This window comes from Nansenia antarctica, assembly GCF_963989245.1.
Source record: "Nansenia antarctica genome assembly, chromosome: 7".
Classification (NCBI taxonomy): domain Eukaryota; kingdom Metazoa; phylum Chordata; class Actinopteri; order Argentiniformes; family Microstomatidae; genus Nansenia; species Nansenia antarctica.
This window is the reverse complement of record NC_137677.1, coordinates 54,138,974-54,153,305: the sequence shown is the minus strand read 5'-3', so window position 1 is coordinate 54,153,305 and position 14,332 is coordinate 54,138,974. Positions and strand designations below refer to the sequence as shown.

General features: G+C 42.0%; 2 protein-coding genes across 2 annotated transcripts in view; one reads left to right on the top strand and one right to left on the bottom strand.

Moving 5' to 3' along the window:
- adam23b (ADAM metallopeptidase domain 23b) overlaps nt 1-8,497 on the bottom strand; it is a gene marked incomplete at both ends in the record, with an annotated part of 18,538 nt that extends 10,041 nt beyond the window's left edge. The window contains 8 exons of the mRNA XM_080536464.1: nt 1-12; nt 250-322; nt 867-930; nt 1,084-1,166; nt 2,871-2,934; nt 6,601-6,677; nt 7,311-7,528; nt 8,422-8,497. The exon at nt 1-12 is cut by the window's left edge and continues 56 nt beyond it. Coding sequence (XP_080392590.1) covers nt 1-12; nt 250-322; nt 867-930; nt 1,084-1,166; nt 2,871-2,934; nt 6,601-6,677; nt 7,311-7,528; nt 8,422-8,497 — 667 coding nt within the window. The remainder of the gene's footprint in view (nt 13-249; nt 323-866; nt 931-1,083; nt 1,167-2,870; nt 2,935-6,600; nt 6,678-7,310; nt 7,529-8,421) is intronic.
- Nucleotides 8,498-11,002: 2,505 nt separating this feature from the next.
- Nucleotides 11,003-12,329, top strand: cmklr2 (chemerin chemokine-like receptor 2; the record flags this gene model as incomplete). Its single annotated transcript, XM_080536923.1, has 2 exons — nt 11,003-11,105; nt 11,229-12,329. Exon 2 carries the CDS (start codon nt 11,262-11,264, stop codon nt 12,327-12,329), a length of 1,068 nt encoding a protein of 355 aa, XP_080393049.1. The 5' UTR covers nt 11,003-11,105; nt 11,229-11,261.
- Nucleotides 12,330-14,332: the final 2,003 nt, after the last annotated feature.

The window sequence follows — 14,332 nt, the reverse complement described above, 5'->3', positions numbered from 1 at the left end:
TCTCCTCATCCACTGTGGAGAGACACAGGAACACAGAAACACTGTAGGAACATCAACCTCTAGGGCAGGATACACATGGCAGGAGGGACACTTAGCATGTCCTGTGATAACGTATGAACAGACAAGAATAGGAGAGGTCTAGAGAGACAATGCGAGGTAGAGGGGCTATGACAATGGGAGTGTTGGTATGCAAGGATGGAGGGATGGTGGAAGTTAGATAAGATGGCAGATAGAGGCATAGATCCTTACCCTCCTCATCTGATTCATTGTTTCCCTGAAGGGTGTGTGTTCTACGGAGTGAGTGGGGCCGTGCGGCTGTATCCTGTGTCGGAGAAACCATTGCATGTCAACATGGGTGTGGGATAGAGGCCGGCTCTGAGTGAATTGACGAGTCTGCTTAGCACAGCAATAAATATCATCATGCTTTCACAACGTCATAGTCCAAAACATGAAACTATTCAAGTCATGTGAGACATATGAATTCATGAGTTCAGATTTCACATTCATCAGATTCAGATGTATTGTCCTTCAAGGGGACGTTCATTGTCGCACATGGACATGACTGTAAGTTGTATTATAATCTCTTGATTTTAGACATTGAATGAGATATGTTCTCTTGGCTTATTTTCACATAGGGAAATCACAATAGTGATTAGTGAGACAAACACATTTCTGTCATGTTATAATGTCCTTCACTAATCATAGACTTCCTTTTAGAACAATAAACCTTGTATTCTTTGGTCAGACCGATAAGACTTTTGCACAGGACTTAAGTAACAGTTGAAGCAGTAGGAGTGATTGTAGCAGTGGAACACTGGTATTAGTGGAGCAGAAGATTTTTCACCAAAATGAAATAAATAACTTACAATTGAGTGTGTCTGTTGCAAAGGCTCAATTAGATATCCATAGACTCCATCATCAAACATTCCGCTGTCAGGCAAAGAGAGAGGAAGTGAAGAGAAAAGTGAGAGAGGCCAGTCAATACTGAGTCAATTGTAACTGAGCAACTGTAGGGAACAGATGAATATCCACAAATATTTTGAGCACGGCCACAGATTATTCAAAACTCCTCTGTTGACTTACTGCAGCCCGTTGCAGGTAGATAGGGCCACACGTGACTCATCTATCCCCCTCACCTGGCCGTGGTAGTAACAGTGCTCCCCACCCTGAGGGAAGATAGGCACACAACACTCATACAACATCACAGCCAACCCTAGAACAGAGGGCAAATATCACACACACCGCGACGTTACTCACATACTCACGGTGTCCTACTGTATCACAACAGTACCATTTGAATCATAAGTTAGCAGAGCACCTTCTTGTTATCGCAACTGTATCCTTTTCGACGGTTTATTCAGTTATTGTTGGAGGAACTGTAAATGCCTGTTACATATTCAGCTTGACTTACACACAAACCTCATTTTATACAGAATATTTCTCTGCAGTGTGGGGGTCGGTGGGCCTCTAGTAAACGACTGTGCTTCCTCAGACCTCAACAGTCTACTACTACATAACTAGCCGTGCTACATCTGTGACTCAGCTGTCAGAGTCAGGGTGAGCAGAGGACACTCTCTTTTCACTACAGCCATCCCACGCTGCATTGCTACTGCAGAGTGCCGTCTCTCCCCTGTCATGTGACCTGGGTACCAGAAGGAGGGAGGAGGGGGAGGAGGAGGAGGCTGCAGGGGAGCGGAGCCCTGCTGAGTCAGCTCCAGCTTCAGTGTGCCCAGCCCAACCCTCTTCCTGATTCAGCAACAACAGCAGCAGCCGGAGCCACAGCAGCAGCCGCCAACTCCTCACATCTCTAACCTGGTTTCCTCCCTCTCTCTCTCTCTCTCTCTCTCTCTCTCTCTCTCTCTCTCTCTCTCTCTCTCTCTCTCTCTCTCTCTCTCTCTCTCCCTCTCTCCCTCTCTCTCTCTCTCTCTCTCTCTCTCCCTCTCTCTCTCTCTCTCTCTCTCTCTCTCTCTCTCTTTCTCCCTCTCTCTTGCTCGCGCTGTCCCTCCCTCTTGCACCTCCCCCCCCATCCTTTTCTCTCTTTCGCCTCAATGTCACACTTCTATCGATGTCTTTTATCCATAAACTATTGTCTTATTGAATGTTTGATCTATTTACTTCTTATATTTGATTTTATTTATTTACTTCTTATATTTGCTTTTATTCATTGTCATTTTTATTTTCTTACTACGCTCCGCTTGCTGTGTTTTAATAATGTATGTAAAGCACTTTGAATTGCCCCTGTTGTATGAAACTTGCCTTGCTTTGCCTTGCCTCACCCCACCCTCTCTTTCCTCCCCCTCTCCCTTTCTCTCTCTCCCTTGCCCCCCACCCCCACCGCTCTATCTATCTCTTTCCCTTCATCCGCTCTCACTATCTCTCTATTCCCTCCTCCTCATGCTCTCTCTTCCCCTCCTCTCTCTCCCTTTCTCTCCCCACCCCAGTTTACCATCCAATAAACAGCTTGACTGCAAATGGATCAGATAGTATAAATATTTATGTACTGATGATGATGCACACAGACACAACTGATTTGATTAAGTAAGCTTAGGATAAACAATGAAAATAAAGTTAGGATAGATCGTGCAAACGGATGAATGGTTTATCTCAACGTCTGAGCGCCCTGGTGGTCCTATCGTAGTGACAGAACGGAATACGGCCCATCTTAAAGTGTTTCTTTGCATATTGTTTTAACTATCCACTTGCCCTTGATTGCACCTAAACAACACACGAAAACAAAGCAACCTGTCCTGTACCAGCTGTAGGCCATTCTCTTTCCATAGGGAACAAATTAGACTCAACCCAAAAAAACAACAACTGAGAAAAGAACAGGCACCCAAACAGAGTGCACTAATGACTACTGGAGATGTTACCTTGGATATAACAGGCTTGCCCTCTTCATAGTGGATCTCAACATAATCTGAGGACAGCAAGTCACTGGAAAATAGAAAGAAAGACAAGTTGGTTATTTCATGTGACAGGTTGCTCTCAGGATGACCATGGCAGTTGTGTGTGTTGCCTTAGGTGTCAGGACTCTGGTCTTTGCACTCGCAGTGTGGTTTAGTTGAGTGCATCCTGTTTAACTAAAAGACAACATTTGAAACATCACCACAAACATTAGGTAAACCTCTTCAAAAACCACCCAAGCCTTATTTGTTACTCCCACAATGTCCCAAAAACATTACACATAAGGTAAATTAAAAGGGATGTGAAGGTGGTAGATATTCAAGATATAGGCTACTATATATATCTTGAATATATATATATAAACACACAAGATTACAAGATTTAATAATCATTATATCAGAAAGGTGCACAACAATACGCATCTATTTAAGACTTTAAAAGTAAACCACCACACAGGAAGGTACACAATGGGATCCAGGGTAGTTTAGATACATAGCTGTCATACGGAGAACAAACACGTTTCTATTACAGCTATCAAGCTGCAGTCAATTGTATTCTACCCTCTGAAAAATATCTAAAACAAGAACATCAAACAAAATATATATTTTAGATTTGTCTTCTCAAATAAATCATTTTCTATAAGAAAAGCATTGATTAAAAGGAAAGAAAACATAACAGGCGTTGACACGAGTAACCTCAACCAGGCAGACATCTCCTCTTTCAAAATGGTTTCAATAAAGCCTGACGTGATAAATGGTTGTGAGAGGCCGCGGCTTCACCTTGAGCACCGCTGTCCTCCAGGCTGTTCTCACCGTCTGACTCAGCGAGCCACACCGTTACACACACTCAATCTGTTAGCTGACCACTGACTTCAAGAGACTGTCATTTCTGCCATAATGGCGTTTTTCTGGGTAACCTTGTAGATCTAATCAAAACATCCTCCTACCCCATGACATATTATAGCACCTTTGCGGCAAAAGTAGAAAAAAAAAAACAAAGAGGTGGAAGAGCTGTCTTTGTGAAAACACACTTGTGTCATTTTTTTTTTGCGATGCTCAGTGAGTGAGCATGCAGGAAGTGTGCTGTGCACAGTTGGGAGTAGAGAGGAGAGTCAAAGCACCAGTGCAGTGTCTGTGAGAGATTCCTGACTGAGGGGCTATTTTTAGCTTGACGGATGGAGCAGGAGAGGAGAGTGTACCACAGCACTGTGTGTGTGTGTGTGTGTGTGTGTGTGTGTGTGTGTGTGTGTGTGTGTGTAGGTGTGTGTGTGTGTGTGTGTGTGTGTGTGTGTGTAGGTGTGTGTGTGTGTGTGTGTGTGTGTGTGTTCGTGGAGAGAGAGATGAGAGAAATAAGAAGTGTGTGTGTGTGTGTGTGTCAGACAGAAAGGCAGGGAGAGAGTGTGTGTGTGTGTGTGTGGAGGGAAGAGTGTGGCATTGCGGAGTATGGAGAGATGGAGCAATGTGGAAAAGTGTAGTGTACCAAAGTGTGGGGAGTAATGTCGCAATGTGTAATGTGCAGTGAGTCAGTGTGTATGAGAGTGTTTGTGTTGAGGTCCTGCCCTGAGGTCTTTGAGTCCACAGGAGGAGACTGGGTTGCACAATGCAGTGGTACAGGAGAGGGTGAGGAAAGGAGAGGAGAGGGGGAGGACGAAAGAAGAAACTGCAGGAGGTTCTTAGGCCTGGCGCCGGACCAAACATGGCCCCAAATCCCCCACTGACACATGATGCTGCCACTGCTGGTCATAACTCTAGCACATGGACATAATCAGCAGTGGTGCGAAAATAATAGTGATGCTCTGAGGATGGCAGAGTAACATCCAACAAATACACACTGTACTGTACTGTACTGCACTGCAGCCCAGTCACACACTCACAGGAAATCAATGCTCATTAAAATGTACTATCACTAATGTACTGTATCATAAACTCCAGATTCCAGATTTGGCATGAAATATAGTCTCTTCTTACAATGCTTGTTATGACATATCAACTGAAGGCCACAATTCTCAATTTTATTCGCCAACATCTTTCCCCACGTGCTTTGGAACAGTCCTCCATCTGCACTGGAAGCAAGGGTCACCATGCTACTACAGTCCGATTGATACTATCCTATACTGTAGCTGAGAATGTGTTCTCCAGGTTCTGCCATCATAGGTGCAGCAAGAGGAGCGGTGAGCAGTAGTTGCGCCCATTGGCAGGTTGCAGACCTATCTATATTTAGATCAGCACTGTCGCAGCTACAACAGTGAGCAGAATTCAAGCTACCCATATACACAGACACCAAAGCATGCACAGGGTCACAATTCAAAGCTTCTCCTAACGCTTAATGCCGGGCGGGATATGATTGGTGAAGTATACTGACATTCAAACTCTTCTCACCATGAAGCAGTTCTGTGTGGTTGTAATGTGATTGTTAAAGATGGGAGTGATGGGACAGTTGATGGTTAAGTTCTCAGGTCTGTGACAGGGCTTCTTTTGTCCATCTTTTCTCTACATGTGTTCCTCTCTAGAATACTGTGTGTGTGTGTGTGTGTGTGTGTGTGTGTGTGTGTGTGTGTGTGTGTGTGTGTGTGTGTGTGTGTGTGTGTGTGTGTGTTACTAGCACACTGTTCTGCTAACCCAGCCAAAATGTCTTTATTAACATTGCCATTAGCAACCACTATCTCTGCTCCCTTTGGAATGACTGTAAATAAGGCAGCATGAGCCCATGGTCAATGTCTTCAAACAGCCATGTGCCAACATCTTTCCCCCTTGCCTTTGGAACAGTCCTCCATCTGCACTGGAGGCAAGGGTCACCATGACCAGTCTCTCTGTTACTAATCCCCTCCAACACATGATATCCAAGCCATTACAACCAAGATGGTGCCTTGGGAGGCCGCCTCACTTTGAGTTCCTGACCAACATGCTAACCTCAAAGGTCATACCTGCTAGGATTCCCAGGTTCATGTTCTTAAGTGATCCCTCGTTCCAACTCTGAAAGTACATTGTGTTCATTTGTCCTCATGATGATAACATCAGCATTTCAAAATCCCCACAACATATGGGAGCTGTCCATAGGAGCTGATCGATATCTCGGTTGCTGTGGAGAGCCACATGATGTCACAGCTCAGGGAAGACTGATCGTGGATAACGTCAGGACTATTATCTATCAGTGATGAGACAAACAGAGGCGGCCAGTCTCTCAGAGGATGACCTGTTCACTCACCATGGAACTGACTCCATTATCTATAAGATGAGATGCATTCATCACTGACCTCCTGACACATACAGTAATACACCTCATTGACAATGAGCAAAGTCACCTACAACACCGACTGTAGGGAATCATGAACGCTGTCACTTGTGATTTAAAGATGACCCAACATAACGCTCTCTCTTCATATCAGAGAGTCTAGCTGGTACAGTGTGTCAACTGCCATGACCTTGACAATGGTAAATGCTGTGAGAGACGCATTGATGCGTTCAGAAAATCGCTCCTAGATTGATATGATAATATGAACACGACTTCTTTACTTTTGATTTGATCAACCAGGATCTAGGCAACACCTAAATCGGTCTTTGTTACCGGAACTATACCCAGGATGAGACTTAATCTTAAGCTAATTATAAGCAATAGATGAAAGATGATATTCTTGTTACGAAGCTTTCAGGAAACCCTAACACCTTAATTAGGAATAAAATACATAAAAGCACTTACTTGTTTAACGTTAGGTCCAATACAAATCTGGAACCAAAGGCCTCTAACTGAAAGCTGGCTTGGGCAAGATGGACCGCCTATGAGAGAAACATTATCACAGGTCATTGTTTAAGTTGTTATCATGGTGTCCCCCTGAAATTGGAGATACATTGGAAGAGAGAGCACAAAAACATATTAACAGTAGGCCTAATGACTGTAAGGAGCTGACGTTCCATAAGTATGGTACTTTACTTGCCTGTCACTATATCACTATATGACAAGTAAGACAGGGCCTCACCCACACATTAGAGGAGTGAGGGGAAGGAACGCCAATGCTCTTATTGACTATTTCTACGCCCCCCCCCCCACCCTCCCCTAAGCTTTTTACTTTGAGCAGTGTGCCAGCAATAGACAAGTGTACTTCCATTGACAAGAATAATGCCGCTGTTGTAGTTTTATATCAAATATGCTGAGAGAATAGAAGCTCTCTCTGTTCAGTATTGGGCATTAGATTCGATTCTCATTCCTTAGTGGGGGAAGAGAAAGGGAGCGTTTCCTGTTTTGATGAGATAATGTACTAGAGTCAAGGATGAGGAGGGGCACAGGCTTTTCCACTGCTTATGTAAGATGATGGCTCTGAAATGGATCAATTGAATCCACAACACCACTGTACTGTGAGGCTGCAATGATGGGTTAGATGCCATGTGCATCAGTCATGTACGTTGCCTTACCTGGCCCTCTGTGACCTGGTTCTTGACCCGGGTGTCCAGGTCATGGAAAGTACTCTCCGAGTCCTCGTTCAGGTAGTAGATGAGGCGAGAAGGGTAGGTGATCATACGCTCAGCCGCATGGTGAGTTGTGTTGTCTGTGGCTGCTGCTGCAGTTGCCTCTCGCTCCGACAATAATGACACTGCGTCCCTCTCAGCCTCGTTCTCTACTCCTTGAGAAACTGCAGGAAAACAGGCATGATAACTCATATAGAGTCCTATCACTGCATCCAATGATGTAAACAATTGCATCTACTGCAGGAAGTACATTATGACTTTTGAATTTCTCCAGGACATAGTTTAGAGAGACTTAACCATATATATTGTTGTTATTCATTCCATTAGGTAACTATAGGGCTTTAAACTATTATTCAAGCTTCAAGGTCTACCTAAGTCGATTTAGAAATATTACAAATGGCATGCTGCTGCAATGCAACCAAACCGATCTAAACTTGGGTGAATGTGAAATTCCATGAGTGGAATATACATTTGACTTTAAATCTAACAATAATATATCAATAATTCAGAATATGACAGGTTGGTTTCTTAATGTTTAATATTGAATATTATTCTACCACTGGAAATAGCATCATTACATATTTCCTAATGATTAACATAATAAAGGAGAAGGTTAGGTCAAAGTGTCTGTTTTATCAATCATATCAACCCAGATAATATGTTTCAAGCTAAAGCGGTTTGTAAAGATTTGGTTTTAATTGAGGTAACAATAACTGGTCCAAAATCCCTTTGGTAGAATGAACATGTTACAAGCTCTGCACTGTTAGAACGAGATATATATCTTTTGTTCATAACCAATGAACAAAAGATGCTGAGGTGCTGTAGTCTGCCCCCCATCTCACCATCACTTAAAGGACTCAGCATATTAAATTGTCCTCCGAAAACAGTCATCATTCCCCAATGGAAACAAAAAAATTGCATAATAACAGAACATAATATAGACATATCTGTCATATGGTGACACAAAGCAACATGCAAGTTGTTAAATGGAACTGATACGGTTATGAAGGAAGGAAATGTATTTAGCTCCAGCCTAGATAGAATATGCAGTACATACCAATTGACGCTATGGATGGATGGAGCCAGGACGCAAGGATGCTCACGAGCAAATTTGCCAGAAATATAAAATGCATGATTCATATTTGATATTTTAAAGATCTTAATATCAACACATCAACGCAGTGAATAGCTTGCGGCCCATTATTGCGGGGGGAGGTGGCGTTTACGGGAAATCCTCCATGTATCCAGTCAGTAGGGAGAGAGGAGTCCTGCGGTAATGGAAGGCGGTGGCCGGCCACCCAGATCAACGAGCTCTACTCCTCCTGGTGCTGCATTCGCGCAAGTGCCGCGCAACACTTGCCACAATTCAACAGCCCTCCCGTGCGCGCGCTCAGCACAGGCTCGTGGACGAGCTTTAAAGCAGGTGACAGTTTTGACAATGAGGAGCACATCTCGTGACGTTAGAATTATAAGGTTCTATCTCCATTTTTGTCAAAATTTAGTTTTTTACATAATCTGATCCATTAGGTGTTTATTAACGCCTGTGTGGTGTTTTTTTTTTTTTAATGTTGACATTTTTGAGTTAGTAATTCATAAAATACAAAGGTTCCATCTCACAGAACATAATGGAATGTAAAAACTTTGACGCTCAATATCTCTGAACTACCCTAAACGGAGATAGAACCTTGTAATTCTAAGCTCACGAGTGTTTACAATGAGGAGCACATCTGCTTTAACGACTCCCCACACATGTCTACTGTGTTGTCTCTGTTCATGAGATCACATACAAATTCCATTTCACATAGCATGTAGCCAGGGCATATCATGAATTACCTTATCATGCATGGACAGCTTATTCATAATTGAAATGATGATCAATAGGAATCGTATTTACCTTTCAAAATGGGTCAGAGTGTCTATTAGAATGTCGCAAAAGTGAGTGGGAGTTTGCTGATGTGCTAGCACACTATAGACTGAAGGAACCCTCTCTTTGAAATACCCCTAAATGTGAGTGTTTGAGATGGAATGAGCTTTGTTATTTAGCTGCCTTCGGCTATTGCTATTCATCTTTCCAGTAAGCCCCTCCCTGGTAGAGCCAGGGCCTCCAGGAATACTGTTTGGCAGGACCTCTCGCCGGTGCCTGGCAGGACTGGCAGGACTGTTCATCACATCCATGGGAGTGTCACACACACACACACACACACACACACACACACACACACACACACACACACACACACACACACACTATATCACCCTCCTGCAGGATGGGTCGCTGGGCAAAGATAAAGAGATGTTTTGTTATCTGATGAGACAGGAGGGATAACACGTTTCGCATGAATGACCACTAAGTGTTTAAAACTGAACAATGATTAAGGATCACGATTTTTTTTTTGCCCACTTGCTATCCAAATGATGTGCACAAATTGTTACCAATACTCCAGAAATTACATAGCTTTCCTGGAGACCTTTCTACTTGCACTGTACATAAGCCTAGGTCTATTTAGTAATGTGCCCCAAATCGTGTAAAAATCATAGAGAAAAGATCGCAATAAACCTGATGCTGCTATGGTTATAGTGGACCTCTTTCAGTCAGATTGGACAACCGTGACTTCATATGTGTAATTGACAGGTAGCTGTTGACAGCCGTATAATCAGACTGAAGGTATTCCACAGACCTCTAGTGTTGCTCCTTGCGTGTGACGCGTCAGTGGACTCGCCCACATACAGACCAAACTCCATAGCATTTATTTCAGTAACGGTTGTGCAAGGACATAGCCGGAGATACTCCAGTGATGACTCTTTGCAGAGAATGTAGTTTCAAACTTTTATGAAACATACATTAAATACATGTCTAAATATTTCAAGTTTTAGTTTTGTATTGGCAACTTTACCCTGTGCTTCCTTTGGATCAGATGTCTTGTCGTTTCTCGTTTTCTTTTCTCATTCCGACACATTTTAACTCCGAAAACCTTGGCAGGACAGGCCAGGGCTGGAGCGACTGAAAGGTATGTGAGTATGTTGACAGTTTGTGATGTTGGATAACACAAAAAATGCATAACATTTCCTGTCCCAACAAATCAGGGGTTAGTAGTGGTTATTTTTCTTCTTTCATCAGAGAGCTTAGTCTATGCACATTAGTTGTTGGACAGTTATGATTTTTTAACTGTTTCAAAACTCCAAACATTTTCTAATAAAATGTTACCTGTTTTATAAGAGTTAATGGAAGATTATTTATAGTTTCATATCAGTTCATCATGGAGGACTCTGTATTTAACCAGGACCTCAAAGAAAACGTTAGAATAACTGTGGAGACATCGTCTGTGATAAAGTCCTATATGTTGAGAGACCAGTTCAACGCAAAGGGAGAAGCAGGATGAAGTCATGATTGAGCAAGTTTGTGACAGTGTGCCTGTGTGTGTGTGTGTGTGTGTGTGTGTGTGTGTGTGTGTGTGTGTGTGTGTGTGTGTGTGTGTGTGTGTGTGTGTGTGCGCGCGCGTGTGTGTGTGTGTGTGTGTGTGTGTGTGTGTGTGTGTGTGTGTGTGTGTGTGTGTGTGTGTGTGTGTGTGTGTGTGTTAGGGTGTGGGCACTTAATAATTGTTGATTCGGCTGCACTGATGAGTGACACTCTCTTTCAGGATAAAGACTCACCCAATAAATACTCCGTTTTCTAAGAACTGAAGGTACTGGAGTAATTAGTGGAGCTTTGGAAAATAGGTGTAAGGCCGCTTGCTGTATCAGGTAAGAATCTACACTGTATGATACATAACACAATTGTGTTAATGTGGATAATATAGTCCTGACTCCTTTCTTCATAAAGATTTTGAAGGGAAATGCATCTTATCGTTACCTTCTTTCTCACAGACTTCCTCCCATAAAGTTGACAGTACTGCAACAATGGAAGACTATGTGGAAGACTATGGAAATTACAGCTATGATTACATGGATTATGGAGACCTTGAAGAAGTGAAAGGGGACTACACTCAGAGGGAGGTTATGCACATCATATCAGTGGTCATATATAGTATTTCCTTTGTGCTTGGTCTCATTGGAAATGGAATTGTCATATGGGTGACGGCATTTAAAAGTAAAAGGACAGTGAACAGTATATGGCTACTGAACCTGGCCATAGCAGACTTTGTGTTTGTGCTCTTTCTACCCTTTTCCATTGACTATGTCCTTCGAGACTTCCACTGGTCCTTTGGGTTGGTCATGTGTAAGCTAAACTCCTTTGTGTCTGTGATGAACATGTATGCCAGCGTTCTGTTTCTCACCATCATCAGTATAGACAGGTATGTCTCATTGGTCCATCTTAGCTGGTCTCAGAAGTGGCGCACTGTAGGGCAAGCATGGGTCATGTGTGGCTGTTTGTGGTCTGTATCAGCTATCCTGAGCTGCCCTACCCTGATATTCCGTGACGTCATGCATATACATGGCAGGGTGGTCTGCTTCAACAACTTCAGCATTGGACATATAGCAGTTTTGCGACACAGCATCTTAGTGGTTGTCCGTACCACTGTGGGTTTCCTGCTGCCCCTCAGTGCCATCAGTGTGACTGGAGTACTGCTAGCGAACAAAATGAACCAGTCTCAGGACTCTGTACATCGATCTAGTTTCTCCAAAACAGTCACAGCGATCATTCTGGCCTTCTTTTTGTGCTGGACCCCCTTCCATACCTTTAGTTTGATGGAGCTGTCAATGCACTCCTCTTTTTTGCTACATGAAGTACTGAAAACTGGCTTTCCTCTTGCCACTAGTTTAGCCTTTTTCAACAGCTGTGTCAACCCCCTCCTCTACATGCTCCTGGGGAAGAAAGTTCGCCACATCTTGAAGCGCTCGTTTCTGGACATCACTAAGAGTTCACTAAGGGAACTCAGCCAGTCCATCTCTGCTACTGAGTTGGTGTCTGTAGGCCCACCAGAAGGCAATCCACCAGAGGAGCCCACTGCATCGTCAAATGTATGATTCAAAAGTTCTGAAACTTATTGAGCTACAGGAATCTCCATGTGACATTATATTACAGATGTTGCCTTTTGTTTCTTACAGCAAACAAGAGAATGTCAGAAATAGGCTGTCGCATATCGGGCTATAAGTTACCCATAGCAGACATTAACTAATTACGGTAATAGCTGCTATTTTTCTTTCATACTGTGCCAATCTAAAAGAGCTAGTTGAACTATTACAGTCTATATATGTAACTTCATTTAGCTGTACATTCAACTTCAAGATTTTCCTATATACTGTAGTTGTTTCAGTTGGATATTTCCAAGAAGCAATTAATCTGAGTGCCAACTTCAGTTGACTGTAAATTGCCTTCAGTGGAAAACCTGAGTAGTTAAGACTTGTGCTAAAAGTATAACTTGCACAAGGAAAAATAACCAATAATGATTTATAAATAAATAAATAAATCTGATTCTCCTAAACCAAGAGCAAACATGTTAGGGGACTAATACTTTCTCACAAGCTCAAACAGAGTCATATTATATCAGATTCAGCAATTTCATATTTTTATAAATATTTTGTATCAAACATGTTTGACCTGAGGCTGAGGGGAATTGCCAAATGTCTAGACCTTTCTCTGAATGACAGTGGAAGTGTGCTTTTTTCTGTAAAGTTTATAAAGTTTATTTTGTGTTGTATTTATTCTCCTTTGGCTATTATACACAAGAGCCACATTCATTTACAGTATAGCTCTCAATATGTTTACTTACCATGTTCTAGTAGTTATTATTTGCTCCTCCATGTCCAATTTATTTGTTAATTATAATATATTTGAACCAAATGAATACAGTGTAATACATCTGGTCTCCTATCTTTTCTTGTGTTAAAATATGTATTGTTTGCAGAGCAGTGCCATCAGTATGACTTATATTACTATCCAGCTCATTCTCTAGGGAACAAACATTGCCTGCTGTAACCTCATTTAGGTTAGAGAATACACCAAGGATTGAAATGGATAGAAAACATTAACTATGTTTATAGTTCACCCAAGAGGATGCAAACTCTTGCAGGGTTCCCTCTTAGATGTGCTGCTAGCTCATAGATGGTGCATTTCCTGCAAAGCATTACCTGCTTTCTTCCTGGAGTTATGGCTAGTTGTTTAGAATCGAATTCAAAGTATATATTTTAAATGGAAATGCAGCGCTTTTCTGTTATCTCCCCTTGGCAAATTTAAACCAGATGAGTTGAGTCATATGGGCCACATCTGGGGGCCAGGCTGGGAGGGAACATCAACTGTTGTCATTGTATTAATCACCCCATTTATTTTTTCCAGTATTTTAAATTAACACAATGCTTGGAAAAGTAGGCTATTGACATTTGATAGAGATTAACTGGTACAGCAGAAAAATCCAGGTTTATTTTTTGTATAACTCTCGCGAGATTTATCAGAGAATAAACCTGGATTTTCTTTTAGTGACGTTGATGGAATACCCCCCAGGCTGTGTTGAGGTAGACTGAAATAAATAAAACCAGAGATTGGGGGGTTTTGGATAATTGAATTGGGGATTTGGAGACTTTATTATAGGCTATACAATTACCAATGACTACATCATTGTTTTAGTACAACATATGGGATTAAATTGAACAAATGATACATGATGTATGTAGCTGTAACATATTGGCCATTTGAATGACTATCAATGCAAACTCGTGAGTTTAGAATTATAAGGTTCTATCTCCGTTTAGGGCAGCAGAGATATTGAGCGTCAACGTTTTTACATTCCATTATGTTTTGTGAGATGGAACCTTTGTATTTTATTAATTACTAACTCAAAAATGTCAACATTTAAAAAATAACACCACACAGGCATTAATAAACACCTAATGGATCAGATTATGTAAAAAACTCAATGTTGACAAAAATGGAGATAGAACCTTATAATTCTAAATTCACGAAATGATACATGCATACGGGATGTAGCTGTAACATATTGGCCATTTGAATGACTATCAATGCAAACTATTAT